General features: G+C 38.8%; 1 protein-coding gene across 1 annotated transcript in view; it reads left to right on the top strand.

Annotated features, from left to right (window-relative positions):
• Positions 1 to 2,335: 2,335 nt before the first annotated feature.
• Positions 2,336 to 23,645, top strand: part of GNAI1 (G protein subunit alpha i1) — an 82,147-nt gene continuing 60,837 nt past the window's right edge. Inside the window, exon 1 of the mRNA XM_023226679.3 lies at positions 2,336 to 2,783. Coding sequence (XP_023082447.1) covers positions 2,666 to 2,783 — 118 coding nt within the window. The 5' untranslated portion in view covers positions 2,336 to 2,665. The remainder of the gene's footprint in view (positions 2,784 to 23,645) is intronic.

Below are 23,645 nucleotides of genomic sequence, written 5' to 3'. Positions count from 1 at the left end.
ATTATAAAACCATTGTTTTCTCTTTCATGTATCTCGCATACTAACTGTTTAGCTGGTTACTCCCCTCAAACAAAATATACTCTACTATGGCCTGAATGTCTCCAAAGCCCTAACCCACAATACGATGGTATTTGGAGTTGGAACGTTTGGGAGGTAATTAGATTTGGATGAGGTCTTTAGAGTGGGGCCTGTAAGATGGGGCCTTTATAAGAAGAGGAGAGACCAGAATGCTTTCAAGCTCTCTCTCGTTCTTGCTCTGCCATGTGAGCACACAGCAAGAATGAGGCCATCTGCAAGGCCGCAGCAGAATCCTCACTGAGGAACTGAATCAACTGCCACCTTAATCTTCGATTTACCAGCCTCCAGAACGGTGAGAAATATATTCCTATTGTTTCAGCCACTCAGATTATGGTATTTTTAGGGCAGCCCGAACTAATACTTCTTTAAACTCCCCACTAATATCCTGTTATCACCTCCTTCACACTTTTTTTCCAAAAGTTTCTTATCTTAGAATTTCCCCCCATACCGATCGGTTCATTACTCTGCATCCTCTTAGGAATTTTGCTACGTATAAATCTAATTTGCTGTTCTTATTCATTTATGTATTACATTTTAACTCACCTATTTGACTAACTTCAAAGGACAGAAGTAACGTCACCTATTTGACAAACTTCTGTTACACCTTCATTTCTCCAAAACATAAGTTTTGTAGTAATTTCTACCAATATTCAGCCACCACTGCTTCTTCTTTTGCTGAAACTGTTGGTTCCACACTCTGGTCCAAACTTAATAGGAAAGACTCACCATAAAAGATAATCAAGAATGGTTAATACACAGTATGTTGAAATTTAATTTCCTTAAGTTTAATTCCAGAGTTCTGATACACATTAGCATTTAGAGTGCCAAGAATTACAGTGTAGAAGGTGAGTAAGTACATTTAAAGATTGTTCCTTTTTGTTGTTATATTACAAAAGATTATAGTTGAGGCAGATCTTGAAATTGCATCTTATCAGCCCAGCAGGTGGTGTGACTCCCATAGGAGAACAAGAAAGGACATGTCCCATAAGGAGGTAACTCAGAGTCTCTGTTAGCTCACAAGTGTGGTCTCAGTGACCTACTCGAAAGCTATTCTGCTTGTATCATCAGTTCAGCCTCACCTTAGAAAACTCAAGCCCAGTTTTCTCAAATGATTTTTAGATAATAAGATTTCCAGATGAAAACCAGAGAACATTTCCCAATTTTTAATACATCAAGGAGATGTTTTTCCTTGCTACCAGTCCCATTTTCTAATCAGTTAACGCTTCCTGTGATATCTGTAGGGGAAAGGTGTAGTGCGATTGACAGGGAGAGATGAGATCTTAAGCCACTGCTCATTCATTGGGTGATGAGTAGTAATGCCTCCTGCAGGCCACAGGAACTTATCTCGGCCGATCATTTACAGCTGGAAGGATGGAGCCATAGCACCATAAATGCACTCCTTATTTTATGGGCAAAGAAGCTAAGGCCTGTAAAAATGACATGCCCAGTGGTACAGGAGTTACAAACACGGTAATAAATATTGGCTCAAAATTTGGCATGGAAGCTTATGTGCTGCTCTAGAGGAGACCTGCTATGATGTGGAGATTGGCTTGTTGTGGGTGTGTTTTATTGCTCTTACCATTTAAAAGTACTTTTTGATTATTTGTCTCCCATTTTTTTAGGTTACAAGGAAATCCTTCAAAATGAGTTCTTGTGAAAAACCTGAGAATGGAAGGAAGGAAGGAGGGATAGGAAGAAGGAAAGAGAAGCAAAAGGTAGGAAGAAAGTTGACCTTGTTGCCCTTTCCTAGTCTCCTCCCCCGACTTTCCTGTTCTCCACTGCGCCCATCTCTGGTTTCACCAGGCTCCATTCCTTCCCCAGCTCCCTGTTTCCCACGGCCCTGAAAGCCAGCCGACAGGGATTTGCATTTTGAAAAGCCTTGCGTGGCTGCCGGCGCTGGGCATGCTCAAACGCCCAGAACTGGCTTTTTTCGGCAACTTTGGCAGCTCTCCCACCCCCACCCGAAGGGGCAGGTACGCACAGCTCCCTCGGAGTGAGTAAACGGAAAGAAATTACCCCACTCCCGCCCAGGACAGAAGGCCACAGGCCCGCGGGGCAGTGTCGTGCTCCGGGGACGCTGCCAGGGGGCGCCGGGCCCTCGGGGGTGTCGCGGCGCCGGGGCAGTGGGCCGGGGGGCGCGCGCGCCCCTCCGAGGGGGCGCTGTCCAAGGGCACGTGCGCGGGCGCGCGCTCTGGGAGTGGTCGCGGGGTGGCGGGAGGGGCGGGCAGGGGCGGGGCCGCGGCGGCGCGCGGAGGCCGAGCTCGGCTGGGCTTGGCGAGGCTGCGGCGCGGCCACCGGCGGGAGGGCAGCAGCGACTGTACCCAGAGCTTCAAAACCCCAAACCGGGGACTTGGGGGCGCTGAGCCGGACCGGGAAGCAGAGCCTGGCCGTGAGGAACAGCCGCCCGTTGCTGTCTGCCCCTCTGCGGACGGCGTCTCTCTCGACTCCTCTTAGGAAGTGGTGGGGGTGGCGTGGCCCCCGTCGGGAGGCGTTCGAACGCCCGCTCCGAGAGAGAAAGGATTCCCCTGTGCTTGGAGCCCGCACTCGGGCGCGGAGGGAGCGGCGGCAGGCTCTCGCTCTCGGCAACATGGGCTGCACGCTGAGCGCCGAGGACAAGGCGGCGGTGGAGCGGAGTAAGATGATCGACCGCAACCTCCGCGAGGACGGCGAGAAGGCGGCGCGCGAGGTCAAGCTGCTGCTGCTTGGTAAGAGCGGCCGGGTAGGGGACCCGGGGTCGGCGGGGGACCGGGCGCGGCGCTCCGCGGTGACCGCTGCGCGGCCCTCGGCGTTTGGAAACCCGGAGGGAAGGGGAGGACGCGCCCGAGGAGGCTTGTGAGCGGGAGCTGTGTCTGGCGGTGCGGGGCCGAGGCGGGTCCTCCTCTCCGGCTACCCGGCCTCCCTCCGCCCAGGCGGGCGAGGACTCCCCGCGGTGGGGCGGGCGCGTCACTTCACTCGGATGCCTTCGGCGACCCAGCAAAGAGCCCAGGCGCGAGTCCGAGGCGGCGGGTCCTGTGTAAACCCTTTGCTTTGAAGTTTAGCTCAATCTTACAAAGACGAAGGGGCATTCGCGGCTAGAAAATACCCACCCCCCCCGCCGTCCCCAGCCCCCTCCCGGAAAACCCTTTTTCGTGTGAGGTGTGGGTTATGTTTCGACTGTGGTTTTCTCATGCCCAGAGTGCCACGTTTGATGAAATCAGTGCACCTTTTGTGAGGTCTCTGAGATGGGGCTGAAATGTCTTTCCTGTTAACTTCCTATGGCGACTCCTTAAGTGGTCAAGGAGCATCGATTGCATTCCGCCTGCGCTGGGGAAAGGCTGCGCTGGATGCGTGATTTTTCTTGCTGTGGGGGCATGGAAGCCACCCAAGTGGGGTTGGGAAGGTTTGCTTTAGTAGTAGGCAAGGCAGATACTCGAGTGGTGAAAACTGCTGTGAAAGGAGCGAGAGGGTCACGCCAGACAACAGGGTTCTCCCTCCGCTGCCACCGTTTCTGATGAATGAGATTTGCCAGATACACGCAAGGCTTTTATTTGTTCTTCGCACTGTTCTGTTCGTGAAACGCTACGTGGAGGTCTTTTCCAAATGTTTGACGGGGAAGAAAATAAAAAACAGTAAACCAGGGTTTTCATTGAGGGAAACAGTAGGAAAATATTCACAGGTTAAGATTTGTGAGTTAGGGTTTTCTTTTGTTTGCGTGTTTTCTTCTCACACTCTAGGTATTTAGATGAAAATTTCTCAGAATCTTCATTTACATTTGCAAGGACTGCTTTTATTTTTATACCAGTTATAATAAAAAAGAAATGTTGCACAAACCTGTTTTCAGTAAGCTTCTGTTTCATTGGTTTAATGATTGCAGAAAAAATGGTGGGTTTTTTTTTCTCCATTACTAGTAGGCTTGGGAGCAGCAAAGTTGGCATGACTAAAAGTAATAATGATCTGAGTCATTTTGCAAGTAAACTGTGAAATAACTTTGCATTTTAAAGACCTGCGTGGCTTTTTTCACCCTCTCGCCCCCAACATAAGTCTTTCTCAGTTAATGCTGTTGCCTAAGTTTTTACATTAATAAGAAATACTGTGTTTTGAGGAGGTTAGTGTGACTGCTTCTCTTGTGAATTGAATATGAGATAGATATGAAATAAAAGGATTAAAAAGTTTTTTTCTTGCAGTTTTTGCTCTCCTGGTGTGATACGTTGTTTCAGTGTATTTCTGTGTGACTCTTAGTTTGAGCCAGCCATCCACCATGTTTAAAGCAATTGAGAAATGAGTCATCTGGTCGTGGTGTTTTGTCCTTTAATTAGGTGACTGTTAGGGATGGACTAGAATAAAGGTCCCAGGAGGAGGCTTTTGCTTGTGTTCAGAAGAGATCAGTGTGTCTTAACCTTAGCACGGTTGGCATTTGGGGCCGGGGAATTCTTTGTTGTGCAGGTTGTTTTTGTGCATTGTAGGATGTTCAGCAGCATCTTTGGCCTCCACTCATTAGATGGTAGTAGCAGCCCCCCAAACTATGAGCTCCAAAAGCGTTTCCACATATTGCTAGAAGTCCTCTGGGGGCAAAATACAGCCTTAGTTAAGGACCACTGTTCTAGATTAACACTTAAATATAATTGAATGTATAATATAGAATCAGTCATCATAGTGAGTTCAGAGAAAGATGTAGCAGAGGCCTCATTTTCAGAAGGAATTATGGAATTCTTATTTCTGTTTCGTTTTTGGTTTTTTTTGAGACAGAGTCTTGCTCTGTCGCCCAGGCTGGAGTGCACTGGCCGGATCTCGGCTCACTGCAACCTTCGCCTCCTGGTTCGAGCCATTCTCCTGCCTCAGCCTCCTGAGTAGCTGGAACTACGGGTGCGTGCCACCATGCCTGGCTAATTTTGTGTTTTTAGTAGAGACCGGGTTTTCCCATGTTGGCCAGGCTTGTCTCGAACTCCTGACCTCAGGTGATCCGCCCGCCTCGGCCTCCCAAAGTCCTGGGATTACAGGTGTGAGCCGCCTCGCCTGACCAGAATTCTTGTTTCTTTAAATCAGTACTAGCACCATTAGAAATATTTCAGAATGGTTTTTAGAAATCTCTGGGTGACTGAATTCTTTCGGCTGTCTTTTCTAGCTTTGGTCTTTTGCTTTTCCCTACCTCTCTGGAAATCCTGGCTGTCCTGCTGGCCCAGCACTCTGCTCTGTCTTATCCCCGGTCTACTCTACCCTTTTGCCCAGAGTTCCAGCATCCTAGTCCTGTAAACAGAATGCTGGCTTACTTATTCCAGAAATTCAATTCTTGGAATGTTTGAAGACATTGTTTTCCTAATTTGACTTTAGTAGTGAATTGTGACCTTTGGTTCTTTTTTGAATCCTTAAAGCATATGTATAAGCAGCTCATTGAAATAATTCCATGTAAAACATGGCAACAGAATCAACTAGAAATGTAAAATCGTTTCTAGGTAATGGATAACCAGTGTCACAGCCATTTACATTAGATCTTGTTCTTTTTCACTTACTCTGTTTTTCTCATCAAATGATGTTTTTTAAATTTAAGGTGTAAAAGCTCTAAAGTACGTTAAAGACAGTCTGTAAATATATTGTGCTTTTTTCTTAAGGAATGTATTGTCATTTTAGACAGTGGGGCTGAGTAATTTAGATATGAGACTTGCACACTGTTAGTAAAGATTTTGGCACTGAGTGTCTATATGATTTAAATCAGAGGTATTTCAATATACTGAGCGGTGAATTAGGCCTTAAAAGAAGAGGACCTAGTCTAATCATTGGCACTAAGGAAATTAGGCCAGAGTTTGGGTTGTTTGTCTTTTTGGTTTAGTTTTAATGCTTATTAGGATGACAATACTTAATACAGAAACTTATTTTAAAGAAGTAAGTAATACTGAAATTTTTTTAATATAATGTCTACTTGTTGAGGAAATTATTTTTTATTATATCTTTGAGAATGTTTTAATTTATCATCCTTCTAGGGGCAGTAAGATTAAGCTTATGCTTTATTTCAGTAGGTAACTATAGTGTACTGCTAGTACTTGCTAAATGTTTTATGTGTTTTGAGAACCTAAGAGATGATATACAAATAAATGATCATCAATTAATTTTCTCTTCCAAAGCTTTGAGCAGTATTCTCCTTTATTCCACCTCACTATCCTTCCTTCCGCTCCACTCACCCTCATATACAAAATTCGACACCCTTATCTCCTTCTTTAGCTTGGTTTCAATATTCCAAGTTTAGGAGAAAATGAGCTGAGGGATTGGATTTCTTCTGTTCAGTGGATATTTTTCTATTGCTACCACTGGCCAGCTCTTTGGGATGCTGAATCTTTAATCTTCACTCCTTTTAAACTTGCCCTGTGACTTCCCCTAGTTGAGAAATTTTGGCATTGCAGGGCTTTTGATTTTTCATTGCTTTGACTTTCTTAGAATTGGTTTAGGATCTTAGATGTCAAAAAGCCCATTTCCTTGAATAAATGGACCTGGTATTTCAGTATGGGTTGTGTGCTTCTCTTTCATGGTGTACCTTGTATTAGCGGTTACTTTAATAAGAAGCCACAGGTGGTTTAAGAGTGTGTTTTGGAATTGGTGATTTTTTCTGTACCTTCTGTTTTTCATTTTCATATTCATAGTTCAATTCCTTCTCTGCCTCTAGCAGCCTAATTCCAGTAGGCTTTCCTGCTTCTTGTCTTTCCCTCTAGCCTATTCTTTCTACTGTAGGTATCATGCTGCTTCCTTACTCAAAAACCTTTGTTGACTTTTCCGTTTCCTGCAGAATAAAATCTTTTAGACTTGGTTTCCCTCTACCCTTATACTTTTTCCTTAGGGCACCCTTCTCCTCCAAACAGAAACTGTTGGCATATGTTAAAGCATATTTGCACTTGATTTCTGGTGGTGGTTAGCCTTATGCCCAGCCTGTTTTCCTACTGCTGTGAGCACTTTAAAGGCAGAATTTTTGTAGGTTTTCTTTGAATTCTGAACAACCCTTCTATTTTATCATGTGTAAAATGACTTCTTAATTATGTAAAATTATCTTGCTGGAATGTAAACTTTTTGCTCTGCTGTTTTCATTATCAATGAGAGCAAATAACTGCCAAGCCAAATTATGTAAACAAAAAAGGAGTTGTAAATTATGTGATGACCATGGTGAACACATCGCATCTAAAATCAAATTGTTTGGTTTAAGATTTTTTTTCATATTTATAAGAGCTTTTCACAGTCATTGTATTTGATAAATTAAAGTTGTGAAAATGATAATGGATATTCATTGGAGGAGGGTCTGCTATGTTGCAATTATGGGATTTTGCCCTGCAAATTTTTTTTTTTTTTTGTAAAGGTGGATCTCATTTTCTGATTTTTATTTTTGGCCCCAATTTCTGATGCATAAAAAGTATGACTCTTGTTGAATGTCTCAGTGATAGGAAATATGCCTGTCTTACAGAATTTAATAGATGTTATTTAAACCTGAAAAAGACTGCTGTAATTTTTTAAACAAAAATTGTGTATTCAACCACAACCTTAATTTTTATTTTGTAATACGTTTCTAACTGCCTTGGAAAATTCTGTGTACAGCAAATTCACACAGAAAGACCTGAGTGTACTTGAGTGTATTTACAGATTTCTTGGTCACATGTTCTGGCATGCCATTAACCAATGTATGACTCCCCAGAGTTTGACACGGTGAAGTTCGGATCCCAGACTCCATTTGAGTCTTATGAACTAAGGTCAGCTCTACTTAATCTTTTAGTGCTCGGACTGCTTTCTGACCTAACTTGTTAGTACCAATTAAAAACCTTAATGGAAATAGGGCAGAAATAATTTTAAAATGAATGTTCATTACCATAAATGTAGTGACTTAACGCAAAATTTATTGTCATACAGTTGTGGAGGTTAGAAGTCCAAGAAAGGTTTCCACTGGGCTAAAGTCAGGTTGCCTGTAGGGCTTCTTTTCTTCTGGAGATTCTAGAGGAGAATCCATTCTCTTGCCTTTTTCAACCTCTTCAGAGGCTGCCTGCTTTCATTGGCTCATGGTACCTTCTCCATCTCAAAGCCAGCAATAGCTGGTAGAGTCTTTCTCATGTGGCATCACTCTCCAGCCTCCCCTTTTCACTTGGAAGGAGCCTTGTAATTACATTTGGCCCACCCGCATAATCCAAGTTAATAGCCCCATCTCAAGATCACATCTGCAAAACTCATTTTGCCCTGTGAGGTGACATATTCACAGGTTTCGTGGATTGGGACATATTTATCTTTGGGGACCATTATTTTGCCTAGCACAGTCAGTCCTCTGGCTCTCAAAGGTTGGTGTCCATCCTGCATGCAAAATGAATTCACCTTCTCCCAACATCTCCAAAAGTCTCAACTCAGTACAGCCACAACTGACTGCAGAATCTCAACCAGGCTCTTGATCTAACTCAGGAATGGGTGAGATTCTGAATTTAATCCATACTGGGACAAAATTCATATCTGTTTGTGGACCTGTGAAACTAGCAAACAAGTTATCTGCTCCCAGAATATGGTGAGTCAGGCATAGGTTATCATTAAATGGAAAGAAAAAAGGAGTCACGGGTTTTGAGCACTTTCAAAACTCCTTTAGGTTTCAAGGGCTGGGGATAGTTCTTTGTGACTCTTTGCTCCACCCTCTGGGTACTGAACTTCTCCACTCTTGGGAGTCATCCTTCTTTTCTAATCAAGGGTGGTAGCACCTGTATGCTGCTTATTACTTTTATCAGCCTGTTTCTTGCCTGTGGAATTATGAGGGTCTGACAGCATTATTTCATTTCATATTCTTTTACTTCACTTTTTTCCTCTCCCGTTTTACTGTAACCAGCAAGAAAAAACAAAAACAAAAAACGGCCACATCTTCAATACTTTGCTTGGAAATCTCTTCATCTTAGTGTCCAGGTTCATAGCTTATAAGGTCTGCTTTCAATATAACTGCTGGACTTCATTCAGCTAAGCTTTCTGCCAGTATATAACAAGGATCCCCCTTCCTCTAGTTTCCAATAACATGTTTCACCTTTCTTCCCATCCAAGTCCTCATCAGCAGCAGATTTAAGGTTCATGCATCTAGCAATAGTGTTCATGACAATTCATGTGTTTTCTAAGATGATAATGTTTCATCTACCAGGCTCCTCACTTCCTTCTGAGCCCACACTGGGAGAGACATTAACATCGTATTTCTACTAACAGTATGTCAAGGCCACCTAGACTTTTTCTGTTATGCTTCTCAAAATTCTTTCAGCCTCTGCCTGTTGCCCATTTCTGCATTTTTAGGTGTTATAGCAGCACCACACTTCCCATTATCTTCATTGATATATATAACTTTTGAGAGTGCAAAATGATTGTAATTTTACATTCTCCCGTCCCTCATAATTTATGTGACTATCATGGTAACACTAAAAGCACCAGTTTCTTACATGTCATATGGAACCCATGGTGTTACTCAAGTCGTAATGTGAAAGAATAAGGCTCTTCTTTGCCTTTTCTTCATTGACGTTTTTCCTGATCGTCCAGTCTAAATTAGTCTTCCTTCCTCTCCCTTCCTAATAATACTGAAATCATCTTGTACTTTTATTTTTTATTGTCTGTTGCCTTTCTCTATGGCATTGGCCCCATCAGAACATGAATCTTGTCAGACTTATCACCTGATGGGATGGTGCATAGTAGCCATTTCATAATTGTCGGTTAAATGAATTGCTAAATTGTTGAACATTAATTTTGACTAGTTTTCTTTTAAAGGGAAAAATTAGTACATATTCTTTGTGGTTTGGGTATTTTGAGTGCATTTTGACCCAATATATATCTTGCTGTATTACAGTAATGAAAACCTACTACATTATTCCTAACACAGTTCTAAAAAGCAAATTAATTTTGGGTACCATCTTGTTACGTGATCAAAAAAATATGATTCTTGGTAAATAAGTGGTAGAGTGAAATGTGATTTTCATATTTGTATATTTTGGGAACTTTGTTTTTAACAGTATTGTTGCCTTGCTGCTTCACGTGTTATTTAGATGCTTTCTTAAAATGCGTACACTATTGCAGTGAGGCATTTAATATATACTCACAACTATATATTTCACACTGGATGATGTGAATCTAGTAAACCTCAGCTTTCAGGAGCCAGCAGGCTGCTCAGAAGCTCACCACCAGTCTCTTCTTTATGTCTTGCTTGTTCTCATGTGGTGAGAATGGTCACTGGTAACATTTGTAAAGTGTGTTCTATGCTTTTCATGTCCAATTACGCTTTAGCCTTCCCAGATCCTTAAGAGAATTTACAGTCTACTTGGGGAAGTACAATATGTACATAAAAATAAGTCCTCATAATGTTAAATGGGGAAGAAAAAGAATAAAATAGATACTAGGTAGGGGAGGTGAGTGTCAGTGTTGGGACTTCATTGTTGATCTTGCGGGGCGGAGGTGGAGGTAGCCTGCCTTTCAGATACTACTTTGGTTATAAATCTGTCAATTTCCTTTATGTATTTCTGAACCTACTATTTAACCCCGATTGGGTATAAGCTTTGTGTTGTGTGAAAACTTATAATTTAGAAGAGACTTTGCTATGTATGAATTTAGTTTTCAAACATTTTCCATGTCTAAGGAATTTTTTTCCCCTCCAAGGTTTATTTAGCTCTGTAGCAAGACTTTCCAGATAGGAAAGGGGAGTTGACTTCGAACTCTGGTGGTAAAAGATTTCCCATGAGATCTTGGGCAAGTTACCAAATTTTTTAAGCTTTGGTTTTTTCTTCTATAAATGTTGCATAATAAATATATCTACTTCACAGGGCTTGGGACAAAGTCAGCTAATGCATCTGAAGTACTTAGAATACTACATGGTACATACGTTCTTAATAATTATAGGCTGTTTTTATAAATACTTTAGAAACTCTGGAATCAGCCCTCCCTTGCAGTTTCATCCATTTATGGTCATAGACATTAAATTCTTTTTACTGGCTTTTCTTAGCAAGGGTGTGTGTGTGTGTGTGTGTGTGTGTGTACATGTATATGTATATATAGTGAAGACTTCAGGAAGTATGAATTCAGTTTTAAACATTAGTTTCTAATCCCACCATAACTTCCTTGAGGGACTTGGATTTATCTTAACAGCCTCCTTACTGGGACTAGACCAGGTAAATATCTGTGCTGTGTTAAGAATTCTATAGAGAATGTACTTTAAGTAATCAGAAGACTTTACAAATGTTATAAAAGGAATTTCCTCTTCATTTTATTATCCATTTTTAGAATTAGTGCAGTGATTTCTTGCAAATCTTTTTTTTTTTTTTGGAAAATAAAGCTGTTTGTGTAAATTATGAAACGTTGAGTTCATTCAAAAGATGGTGCCATTTCTCAGAGGAATTTATGACAGCTTTCTGTACTGTTGACTCAAAGAGATTCCTGATAGAACTCCAGGATTATAATGGATTTACTTTTAGGAGAAGCATCTCTTGAAAAGTGGTGGTAACCTTGATAGAGAAACAGTGAATTGTTGAATCTGTGATAGTATTTGTTCCTTTTAACAAATTGTAAAAGGAGTTCCTTGAGACTTACGTCTTGAATTGTATGAAACTCCTCCTGTTACTCTTGCCTCACTAAAGTACAGTCCAGAATTTTTTCTAGTAACTTATCTATATTATGTATTTTTCTTGTTTGGGCACATACATCTTATTTGACAGCTGCTGCTGAAGGCTTACTAATTTTGTTCTTCATGGAAGAACAACAAAAGAGGAATGGAACTTGTAAGTAAACCTACAGTTAAAATCAATATAATGTAGTAGGAGTTAAAAGAAAACTGCCTTCTTATATGGTTTCAAAGTTAATCTAATTCCAAGAATTACATTTATTTCAGTATAGCTTAAAATTGGTCCATGTGTACTAGCTCACTTACATTTTCACAAACTGAGCACATTAATCAGCAATCAGATAAAGAAATGTATGCAAGGGTTATTTTGTTACAGTAAAAAGTAATGCTGGTCAGTAAAGTTGCTGGGACTATAAGATGGTGCTCCTTTAATTCAAGATCAACACTGTGCACTTGCCTCCATCCATTCGTCCTCTCTTGCTTCCAGCATCTTTTTCCATCCACCTGATTCTCTAGTGTCTTCACACTGCTTTAAAGACTCCTGTGTCCTGGTCTCAAGTCATGCCTAGCTTTAAAAGTGATAAAATCCAAGTAATACACCCCTTAAGTACTTTTTAATCTGTTGTTTTTTAATTTAAACTTTTCAGAATATTCAGAAAAATAGGCAGCATTCATATTTTTCCTTTTTCACTTCCTAGTCACTCTTTGAATTACTTTCAGCTTTAAATTACTGACTTTCTGATTGATATAGAAGTATTGAGAAATAGGCAGTCGTGTAACCTTATCAATCTATATACTTTTTAAAGAGATAATGTGGTGTCTGTTCCCGTGTACTTCTCTCCTTCTGGAGTTCCTTCTGTATGAAGGTCGGGCTTCTCATTCGAACTTATTTGTAACTTCTTTGTGGTTTTTATCTTTTTGTGCTACTTACACATTTTCTAGGTTCATTTTTATCCAGTTGGTAATAACTAATCTGCCTATTGATATATTGAGCTTTACATTTTAGTGGTGAAATTCCTATGTCAAAAAACCATTTCTCATCTTTAGCTTGAAAAAGTATCCGTTATTCTTCTTTATTTTCTGGCCTTTTCAAAGCCATTTTCATTATACTGTATCTATTTCATAGTCTGAAAAACTGTTTTTGAAGTTCTTGAGCTTCAGTTATTTCTGGTGTCTTGACTCTGCCTCGTGGTAAATTGTGTCCTCTTGTAATTTTTTATTTGTGAACATGTATTAAGCAGTACATTGTCTGTGTGAATCCTGTACACCCTGCGTTGGCTGCAGCTTTCCTTTCCATCTCATGGATGCTGTGGCCTTCTTATTTGGTTTTCCCCAGGCAGCCCTTTCCTGTAGAGTCAGTATGAGGTAGCCAGGTTCTCAGCTGTTTCGAATGCTTTGCCTTCCCTGGTTGTCTCAAGCATCAGGAAAATTATATGTTGCATACATTCCACAGAGGTCCCATGGTGTTGGGGAAAGGTCAGCTCAGGCATTCCCTCTGCTTAGCCACAATTCATCATACTGCTTGAATATGTGTTGCTGCCTAGGAGACTTTCTTAACCCAAACAGACCCCCCTGCCTTTAGCAGTTTCTTCATCTTCTCTGACATATAATTCAACTTTGGCCCAGAGAGGAGATTAAGATACCGGTCTGACTCTGCCTCTCTTTTCCCCATCTGCCTTCTGCAGTTGCTCCTAACTGAATGCCCTATTGCTCCCAAGCTTGCAGGCTCTGCCACAGGATGCCTAGGAAAGTAAGCCACTTGTACTCTTCCATTTTTGTCTGGAGGACACCAGTGTCTGCCTCTTCTCCCATTATTCATGTAAATGCAAAAGAGAAAAAAAGCACTTTAATAATTTTGAAGAATTTCTCATATTACATTCTCTATTGTGTCTGGCTCTGAAGTTAGGTTTTTGTGTTTTTTTTCCCACCTACATATTCCTACTGTATGTCCTTGCTGCAATCCATGTGCTGACCTTATTTTTTTAGAGCTCGTTCTTTTTAAAGTTAAACTTTACTATGCATAGAAATCATTCTGAAACTTTCAAAATGCAGATTCTCATTGAGTAGGTCTTGGGTGGGGCCTGAGATTCTGCATTTCTCACAGGCTGGTGGGGTGCTTGTATTGCTGAGCCACAGTCCAGTCCATCTCACAGTCCTAGAGGAGGTGATCTTCTCTGGTTCTTTTCCGTTTATCCATTTCATAAGCATTTCTCACTTCTTATCTGGCCTTTGCCACATTCATGAAAACTATCACTTTATCAGTAAAGTATTTAAAACAGTGCCTTGCACAGAGTAAACATTCATGTTTTAGATATTCACACGTACATGCACACACATATGTCTGTCACACTTATTGTTACTGCTGTTTTATAGTTAAACTTCTTTTAATGTTAGTCTAGAAACTTGTTTTAGTAGTGCATTTTGAGAGCAACCATTTGGTATCATCTTACATGGAAACATCCACTTCCTTAGGAATGACCAAAAACTATAATTAGTTATAATGAATCTTGTATGATTTGGCAAGAGTTTTTTAAGTGGAGTTCTTTTGATGATACGATTATTCAGGTCAGGCTGAAAGAGCCCCAATGATAATGTTTTTCTGACTGTTTTCCTCTGGTAATGTTTGTGACAAAACTCCTTTGTCATAAATAAATATAGTTGCTGGTGCAGACTGAATGTTTGTATTCCCCTGAAATTCACATGTCGAAACCCTAACCCCCAATATGATAGTATTTGGAGATGGGGCTTTTGGGAAGTAATTAAGGTTAGATTAAGTCATGAGGGCTGGTCCTTCATAATGAGATTAGTGTCTTTATTTAAAAAAAAAAAAAAAGACACAGGAGCTCTCTTGCTTGTACCAAGAAGTGACCATATGCGACATAACTCAGTGAGGGCCCTCACCAAGAAACACACCATTCTGGCCCCCTGATGTGATCTCCAGGAGCTTCTTGACCTATGAGAGATAAATGTTTGTTGTTTAAGCCACCCAGTATAGTTTTCTGTCATAGCAGGCTTCACTGACTGAGATAGTTGCCAACTCTGATTAAGTTTACAGTCATTGGACTTGAAATAATCATGCTGCTTTCCTATCACTTCAGCTCTTCTGATCTGTAGGTGGTGCATACAACGTGATTTCCATACTTTTAAAAGGGAGTTTTGATCTTAGAAAACTATCCTTCATGTTTAGTGATAAGTAATTGCAAAATAAGAATTATTTTGTGATTACAGCGTGTGTTCTATAGCTTCTGCTTTCATCATAGTATCATTTGCTGGTTGGGCTTAGTTGCAGTTATGACATCTGGTTCTTATGAAACGTGTAAATTCATTCAACAAATATTTATAGAATGCCAGTTCTACGGCCTGCATTTTCTAAATATGTGGGAATGGAAGTCTTTGGGAAGCTGATATATTAAAGTACATAACACATTATTGGAACATTTCACCATTAGGTGAAACAATATGTTTTGTTGTTGTTGTTGTTATGTTTAAATGTAAAAACTGGACTGTGGGTTTACTCTCTCATTTGTCTTAATATGCCTTTGTAGTAAATCATCTTAACGATGTTTTAGATGAATGCAGTTTATAGGTCAAGTTGAGTTTTACTGCTTTTTGCCAAAAACTATTTCAGACTTTCAGAACTAAGCACTAAGTAAATGGACTCCACAGTAATTTATACTGTGCACATGGTGATGCTTGGAATTTTAGAATTAATTCTCTGGAAAGTTGTCAACTGACAAATGTCTATTGTAGACTTAGCAGTCCCATCTGAAATAACTTGAACTGTAATTTAAAAAGTAGTATATAGAAAGAGCAATTCTGGAAAATATAAAACTCTCAAAAAGATCTTAATAGTGGTCCCCTTTGGAGAATCGGTAGGACTTAGGCTTTGTAATTCATAGAATTGTGTAGATTTTGCATTGTATTTGGGTATATGTTGATGTTTATGTCCATCAGTGAACAAAAATGTTATTTTAAAATTAAAACAAAAAACTTAGAAAATTAGAGCATCTGAATGATTTTGTCATATAAGCAACCTTAACTTTTAAAAGTATAAGCTAAAAACCATTTTGAAGAATTTCTAGAATGGGTTCATATCCATGGAGAAATAAGTTGAGAACCAAACTTCAGTGTTTTAGAATTGAATGGTTGTATTCTAGAAATGATTTAGTATAAAGGTTTGTCTTTATTTCTGATAGGATTAGCTATTTAGATTTATGATAGTTTTAATAACTAAATATTGTGTGGATGTTTACAACTAATATCTCCAGTTTATTTGATAGATCTTTTGAGGTAAAAATATAGTTACAACTTCCTTGTAATATATTTCCCACATATTTTGAGGTGTTGAATCTTGAGACTGATATGTGGTATTACTAATACCAATGTAGTCTCAATAGTCTTATATGCAGTATCGGTATAGGAAAAATACAGGAATTGCTTTCTTTTGGTCTGGTATTTATTTTCAAATGCTGCTTCTCTATATATAAAGTATTATAGCTATACTGTGGACATTTAGGGAAGCAAACATTTGAGTACATTTCTTTTCTCAATATATTTTGAATGGTTGATGTATTGCAAATGTAACTTTACACTATTTCTGGCTTCAGTATTTACTTATTAAATATTTTCTGTAAATCCCAACTTTAGTAGCTACATAATATTTTACAGATATTCTATAATTTATTTAATCACACTAATGTTGATAATTGATGTCTCCTACTTTTACAGTCATGTACTGTGCTGGAACTGTCAAATTTTATGCATGTATCATTGCCTGTATTCCTAATTATTTCCTTAAATTACTAGGTTAATAGTTTTGAACCATTTTAAGGCTTATAATGTGTATAGATATAGATTTTCTCCCCCTAAATGGTCCAGTTTCTGTCCCTACAGGAGGCATGTGAAGCTGCTGTGTTTCACCTTACCCTTGTCAGCATTGAGTGTTCTTGTAATTATCTGCACTAACTTGATGGGTAAAAATGGCTTCCCATTGTTGCTGTAATCTGCAATTTTGGATTTGCTGAGGGGCGGTAGAAGGACTATATACTCTAAAGAAATTAATGTGCTCCATTTTGAGATTCATCAGAACCTGTCTTGTAATACCTTGCATGTTTGTATATTCCCTCTTTCCCGTGTACTTTTTGATTTTGTTACTTTTTCACCTAGATAGTTTTGCTTCATGTTAATGAGAGGATTTAGAAAGCCTTAAATTGTTGGCCCATATAACTATTCCTTGAGTGGTTTTAACAAGGCATTTTAAAATTCACTTAATTTTATATGCCTTCAGGATGTACAAACTAAAGTAGAGAAGAATTTGTTACACGAGAAGAAAAAATGGAAACTATGATAGATGAAACTGATTAATTCATGTTAGCATTGAAGACCTACATACCCTAAACCAAGTGAGACCAAACAGCATACCATCTGTATACCACCTGTTTTCATGGAAGTGCAGGTTACAGTGAGATGCCCTCAGAACCAGACAATACCAGATGTTGACTTGACAGCTTAAATGTACTCTTGGTTGGAAGCATCAATTGGTAAAACAATTTTGGGTAAAGCTTTATCAATACTTAGTAAAGGTATACATACCTTTGAATTGATAATCCCATTCCTAGGTATGGATTCCAGCGACAGTGTTGTACATGTACTAGGAAAAATAATTACTACAACATTGTTAGTAATAGCAAAATTTCAAAAGAACTAAATTATTAATCATCAGGAGTGAATAGGAGTGAATACATGTGTGAGCAGGAATGAATAAATAAATGAAGGTATATACTGAAAGTGAAATACTGTGTAAGAACTATACAAATGAAGTACTGTACAGAGAAAGTGAATGCATGATAAATCTCAATAACAGTGCTAAGTTAAATATGCATTTTGTAAAGTGATATGCTTTGTGACACATTCATATAAAGTTAAAAAAAATCCTCAGAACGATGCCATATGTTTATAGGTACAAACACATAAAGGAAGAGTGTAAATAAATGCAGGGAGAGGATAAACATCAAATTCAGAGTGCTGGTTACCTCTGAGGAGGCGGAGAGGGAATTGGTTCAGGAGGATGTATCCAGGGTACTGCAGTGTTTTAATTTTCAAGCCGGATGCTGGACACAGAGATGTTTATTATCTTGTTTTCTAGATATTTTTATATGACTGAAATATTTCATAAATAAACAGGACTTTTGTTATCGTAGGCTAATTCATCTCAATTTTGGCATATTTTCCTGTGATTTCACATCCGGTTATTTCCCAAGCCTTGTTTACTCCTTATTGCATTGCATTGTCCATCCATCATCCTTTGTTTTTCCATTTTTACACAAGTTAGTCTTTTGTAATGTCCTCTTACCTGGTTTTCCTCTCTACATACTTCCCACCCTTCAGTCTATGTCAGTCCTCCAGAATGACAGCTTTGATTGTATCAGTAACTGGCCAGAAGTCATCAGTAGCTCTGGTTATTTACAGAATACTGTTCTCTTTATTAGCATGGAATTCAGGAGCCTCGGTGATTTGGCTTCCACCCTGCATTTCCATATTTCCCATGATTCTCCGTTGCCACCGTGTGAGAACTTCCCCTGCTTTCCCATCTTGATAACCTTGCTTATGTTGTTCCTGTCTCAGGGAGTGCCCTTCCACCCTTACCTGTTTCCAGTCCTGCCCAGGCATGTTCATGAGCAGAGTTTGGGAGAACTTTTCTCAAAGTTGAATAATATCTGGATCCCTAATAAGACAATTCTTATGGATTCCTAATATTGATTTAAATGTATTGCAAAATCATTTCAATATATAAAACTATGAAAACATATAATTAGGTATAAAAATGTTTCTCACTTCTAGATAGCCACAAAGCTAAAAAAAAAGAAAAATTACACAGAAAACCACAAACCAATAGAGTTCTCATTAACAGGACTTGTTCTCTGCTGGTTGTGATGTCAGTCAGCTATAAACTGCTTTCACATGTGGCATGCCTACTATCAGATGCCACAAGATGTCTTAATTCTTCCGTCCTCTTTCTCTAATTGCAAAGTCCTCATTCCTGGGGTGCTCCCACCTCCAGTGGAATAAATGCCTCAGTGAAGCATCATGAATGAAAAGGCTCAGTAGTGTTCCCCACCAAGTGGCTGCATTACTACCTGAAAAAAATACATCTGCCTCTAACTTTCTAATGCCTAAGTGCAGATTTATTTAATATTAGCTGTTGTCTGCTATGAGCTGTGTCAAAGGTTGTGTGGATCCAAACATATCATACATAGATCCTGCCCTTGGGGAGTTTAGTGGCAAAGGAAACCAAGGAAACATTATTTACGGTAGGGATAAATGCTAGGGGGTGTGATTTGAACTTGTATTGGGAGGCATCTGAATTTCAAGTTAAGAGCTGTTACTGCATAGCCCTTCAGCTATTAAAGGGCACAAGCAAGAATATGAAGTTCACATGTTTATTTTTAATTTTTTCATTTTGTTCTCCTTTCATGATCTCTTTTCATTTTTTTAAATATACCCCATTTCTTTCAGTTTTCTAGAACTAAGGTGTAGGTTGTATTAATCTCATGTTATAAAGCAGGAAATTGAGGTTTTGATAGATAAGGAATTTGCCCAAGACATACTGCTAGTAAGTGGCCAGGCTGGGTGTTGTCTCCTTGTATACTGCCTCTCAGTCCTCTCATAGGACACTTCTTTCTTTATGTTACTTCATGTGTGCATTTGCAATTATGCAATGAAATGGTATTTTTCCCTCTATTAGGGAGACAGGGCCTGGTCAAAGTAAATATCTGTTGAATAACTTAGTGAACAATTATATCTTATGTTGAAAGAATTAATAACTACAACACCATTATTAACTGATATACCCAACAGGTGTTTTAACTAGATAATTTAAAAGGGGAGACTAAGTCATACATATCCATTGAAATAGGTTGGTGTTTTGTTTTTACAAAAAGGGATTAAAGAAATCAACTTAAGGATATAATCTGGGGTTCGATTCAGTCTCATTTCTTACACCTACACCATTTATGGCTGAAAGATTTCATATGAAAAGTGAAATTTATTTAAAAAAAAAACCCGAGGCAATTAAATACCCTGAACCTTTGAAGAGAGCGGTAATTATATCTAATACACTGTATTTACCGAAGAATGTAGACTTTCATATTTCAGAAAGATTTTTTAATATCATTACTTTCCCACTAACCAAAGTAACTAAAATATTAAATTTATCATAATGTGTCACAGTGTAAAAATATTCCTGTCATTGACAGGCCAGCCCCTGCATGATAGTGGTAGAGATTCCAAGAGGGCAGTTAAATCAGTCAAGCTTGTCATGTCAGAGATAGTCTTCAAGAAGGATCAAAGGGTTCATTTTAACTTTGTATCTTTTTTTCTCATTAATATAGCCTTAATATAGTTTTACATCCTTGGTTTTGATTATACAATGTGCATCTTAAAGATCAGTAAGCTGTAGTTAATGCTTGTATTTCTCTAATAACTTTTAAAGTATGTTTGAACACTGATTTATCTAATTATCAAATTGGAAGTAACACTATTTCCAATTCTACAAGTTAACTTGGAATAATGTCAGGGATATTTTTTCTCTAATACAGTAGGAGAAAAGCAGTGAGGTGGGTTAATAAACAAGACACGGGTGGCTGAGGTAGGATGCTTATTCCATCTGAAATGCTTAAGTAGTGTAAATATAAAAGAGAGTGTTTCTGGTGAGTTTGCTTTGAGGATTTGTATTAATGGCCTTAACATTCTGAAACATGGCCCTAAAATACTTTTTTCTTGAGGTCATGAAGAAGGTTAACATCCATTGTGCCATAGTCAAGAAGGAGAAAATAAATTTAGGTAACACAAAGTGATACTTTCTCTTTCTTGCACTTTGGCGATTGCCTAGTTTTCTTAATCTTTATATCTTCTGTAACTTCTACTTTTGTCTCTTTGAGTGTAACTCCTAGAAATATTTCAGGCAGGCAATTTACATACATTTCTATGGAAATCAAGCTTACATAGTCACTGAACTGATTATGTTTTAAATTAATTAATTAATTATTTATTTTTGAGACAGCCTCATTCTGTCACCCAGGCTGGAGTGCAGAGGCATGATCTTGGCTCACTGCAGCCTCGACCTCTCAGGCTCAAGCAATCCTCCCACCTTAGCCCCCAGAGTAACTGGGACTACAGGCACTCACCACCAAACCCAGTTAAATTCTCTATTTTTTTGTAGAGACGGGGTTTCACCCTGTTGCCCAGGCTGGCCTCAAACTCCTGTACTCAAGTAGTCTGCCTGCCTTGGCCTTCCAAAGTGCTGGGATCACAGGCATGAGCCACTGTGCATGGCCATTTAACTTTTATTTAGAAAAGAAATAGAAGGTGCACTTTTATTTTAATTGTTATTTTATGGTTATAATATCTTGTGTTTAATAGAGTTCTTACTTGTAAACATTTTGTTAATGGTGTATTTTTAGCTTCTGCGTGAATTTGATGAATTTTATTCTTGGTGTAGTTATGTAAAACTAGGATTAAATTTGGTGCACAGGGATTTTAGATATAAAGCCCTAATCTTCCCCAAGTTCTTGGGGAGTTTGCTCTGGAAAGAGTGGCAGGAATGAGGTGACAACATGATTTTTTGAACACTCTGTACATTAATTTCCAGGCTGAAGTTATCTGGGGCTTCCAGTTTTTATTTGGATGCTTCTCACATAAACAAGCCTCTAGTGTACTTTCTGTTTTTTGCTAGGGTAACTTAGGTTCATTGTTGACAAATAACAGTTTAACTTTTACATCCTCTTTTATAGTTGGTTTTCTTTATATTAAAGGAAATGATGTGTACATTCTATAAGAGAAAACTATAATGTTTTCCTGAAAATGGTATTTTCTTGAAAATGGCATTTACATTTGCAAGAAGTTGGTTTTGATTATTGTCACTGGAGCTTTGGGCTCGGCAATAGCTTTCTGGGCTGTGTTCCAGAATTATATGAGAGCTATAGTTGTGAAAGACTTGGATTTACAACTTACTAGGTTATAGATAAAATATTTTTTAAAGTAGATTATTTTTCTATAAAATATAGTTTCATCTTTAGTGAGCTATATTACCAGAGGAAAGTTACCTATTAAATATTCAGAAAAAAATAAAATGATAACATTGTTTATTTTTTCCATTATAGCCTGCCTTTGAATTCAAGTTTAAATATATTGTTTGTTATAAATGTATTTCTAACTGAAGTGATTTTTCAAGATGACTGACTCAATATGTGGGATTATGCAATTTTTGAAGTATTGAGCTCTTCTTGATAAAAGAAAAAGTTTAATACTTTTTATAGTCTCCTTACATGAAGGAAGACAGAATATTCTGAGTTGATATTAACCAAACACAGAAATTATTTTGGTTTTTGGATATTTTAATCAATATCGAATTGTTTTTTCTTACATAAAAAGTAAACATTCATTGGTACATTATCAACTTCAGTAATATCGAATTCTGTATTTGTATCCAATAGTACATACATGATGCATAAAAGTGATTTCTTTGGGCCTCTGTAAGGTCGATAATATTAAATAAAGGTTTCAGTGATTTCAGTTAGGTAGTTAGAGGTTATGTTTTTATTTATTCTGAAATGATTTCATCAGGATTAAACAAACTTCTGTGTGCTTACCTTCCTTAAATATATTTTATGTAGTCTAGTTTTCAAGACTTTGTACTCTTAGTCATTAAGGTGTCAAAGTCAATGAGTAGGCTGGTGCCTTTATTATTGAAGATCAGTGATTATAATTGAAGTTTTGAAATTTTAAGTAGCGATAGCATTCCAGGAGGAATGATAGCAGAGTTAGGCAGTTAGATGTTTAAGAAAAAAACAGTGTGTTACTGAGCAAACAGTTAGAAAGCTGCTGGGTGCAGTGGCTCACACCTGTAATCCCAGCACTTTGGGAGGCTCTGGCGGGCGGATTGCGAAGTCGGGAGTTCAAGACCAGCCTGGCCAATGTGGTGAAACCCGTCTCTACTAAAATTACAAAAATATTAGCCAGGTGTGGTGGCGTGTGCCTGTAGTCCCAGCTACACAGGAGACTGAGGCAGAAAAATCGCTTGAACCTGGGAGGCAGAGGTTGCAGTGAGCCGAGATCACACCAGTGCACTCCAGCCTGGGTGACAGAGCAAGACTCCGTCTCAAAAAAAAAAGAAAAAAAAAAAAAGAAAGAAAGCTAATATACATATCAACAAGCAAGTCTGCCTCTCTTCCTTGTGAAATTCAAAACCAAGAGCTGTTGGAGCAGGCATTAGTTTTCTGAGGATGCAGTATTCAATTGCGTAGTCTCACTTTTCCAGTCCTAAAAAATACATCGTACTCATTAGGCATTTATTGTGTGCTTATCATGTACCATGTGTCCTGTTAAAGTACATGAAAGAAAATATGGAAAGAAAAGATTCTTATTCTCTGGATGTAGCGGTGGATAAGAGATTTAAGATTTCCTTTTGCAAGGTGAATCAAACACCCCGAGTGTGTGTAATGTTATGTCATGTTATGTCATGTGTCATGTCTACCCTTATCATAAAGGAAAGCCTTTTTTTTTGAAATAGTATCTTGCTGTGTTGCATAGGCTGGAGTGCAGTGGTGCAACCATAGCTCACTCTAACCTCAAACTCCTGACTGAAGTGATCTTTCTTGTCTCAGCCTCGCAGGTAGCTGGGATTGCAGGTACATGCCACCACTCCCAGCCAATTTTTTTGGTTTTTTATTTTGTAGAGATGGTGTCTTGCTCTTTTGCCCAGGCTGGTCTTAAGCTCCTGGCCTCAAATGACCCTCTTTTCGCAGCAGTCCAAAGTGATGGAATTACAGGAGTGAGCTGCTGTGCCTAGCTAAAGGAGGGCTTTTGAGTATTGAAATGAATCATTGCTTTCTAATTCTATAATTTTTTAACAGACTTTGGTTTTTAGAAAAGTTTTAGGTTCATAGTACTATTGAGCAGAGAGGGTTCAGAGCTTTCCCATATATCCCAGCCCCCACACATGCATAGACTC

Source organism: Piliocolobus tephrosceles, chromosome 8 (genome assembly GCF_002776525.5).
Source record: "Piliocolobus tephrosceles isolate RC106 chromosome 8, ASM277652v3, whole genome shotgun sequence".
In the NCBI taxonomy this organism is placed as follows: domain Eukaryota; kingdom Metazoa; phylum Chordata; class Mammalia; order Primates; family Cercopithecidae; genus Piliocolobus; species Piliocolobus tephrosceles.
This window is presented reverse-complemented; position numbering and strand designations above follow the sequence as displayed.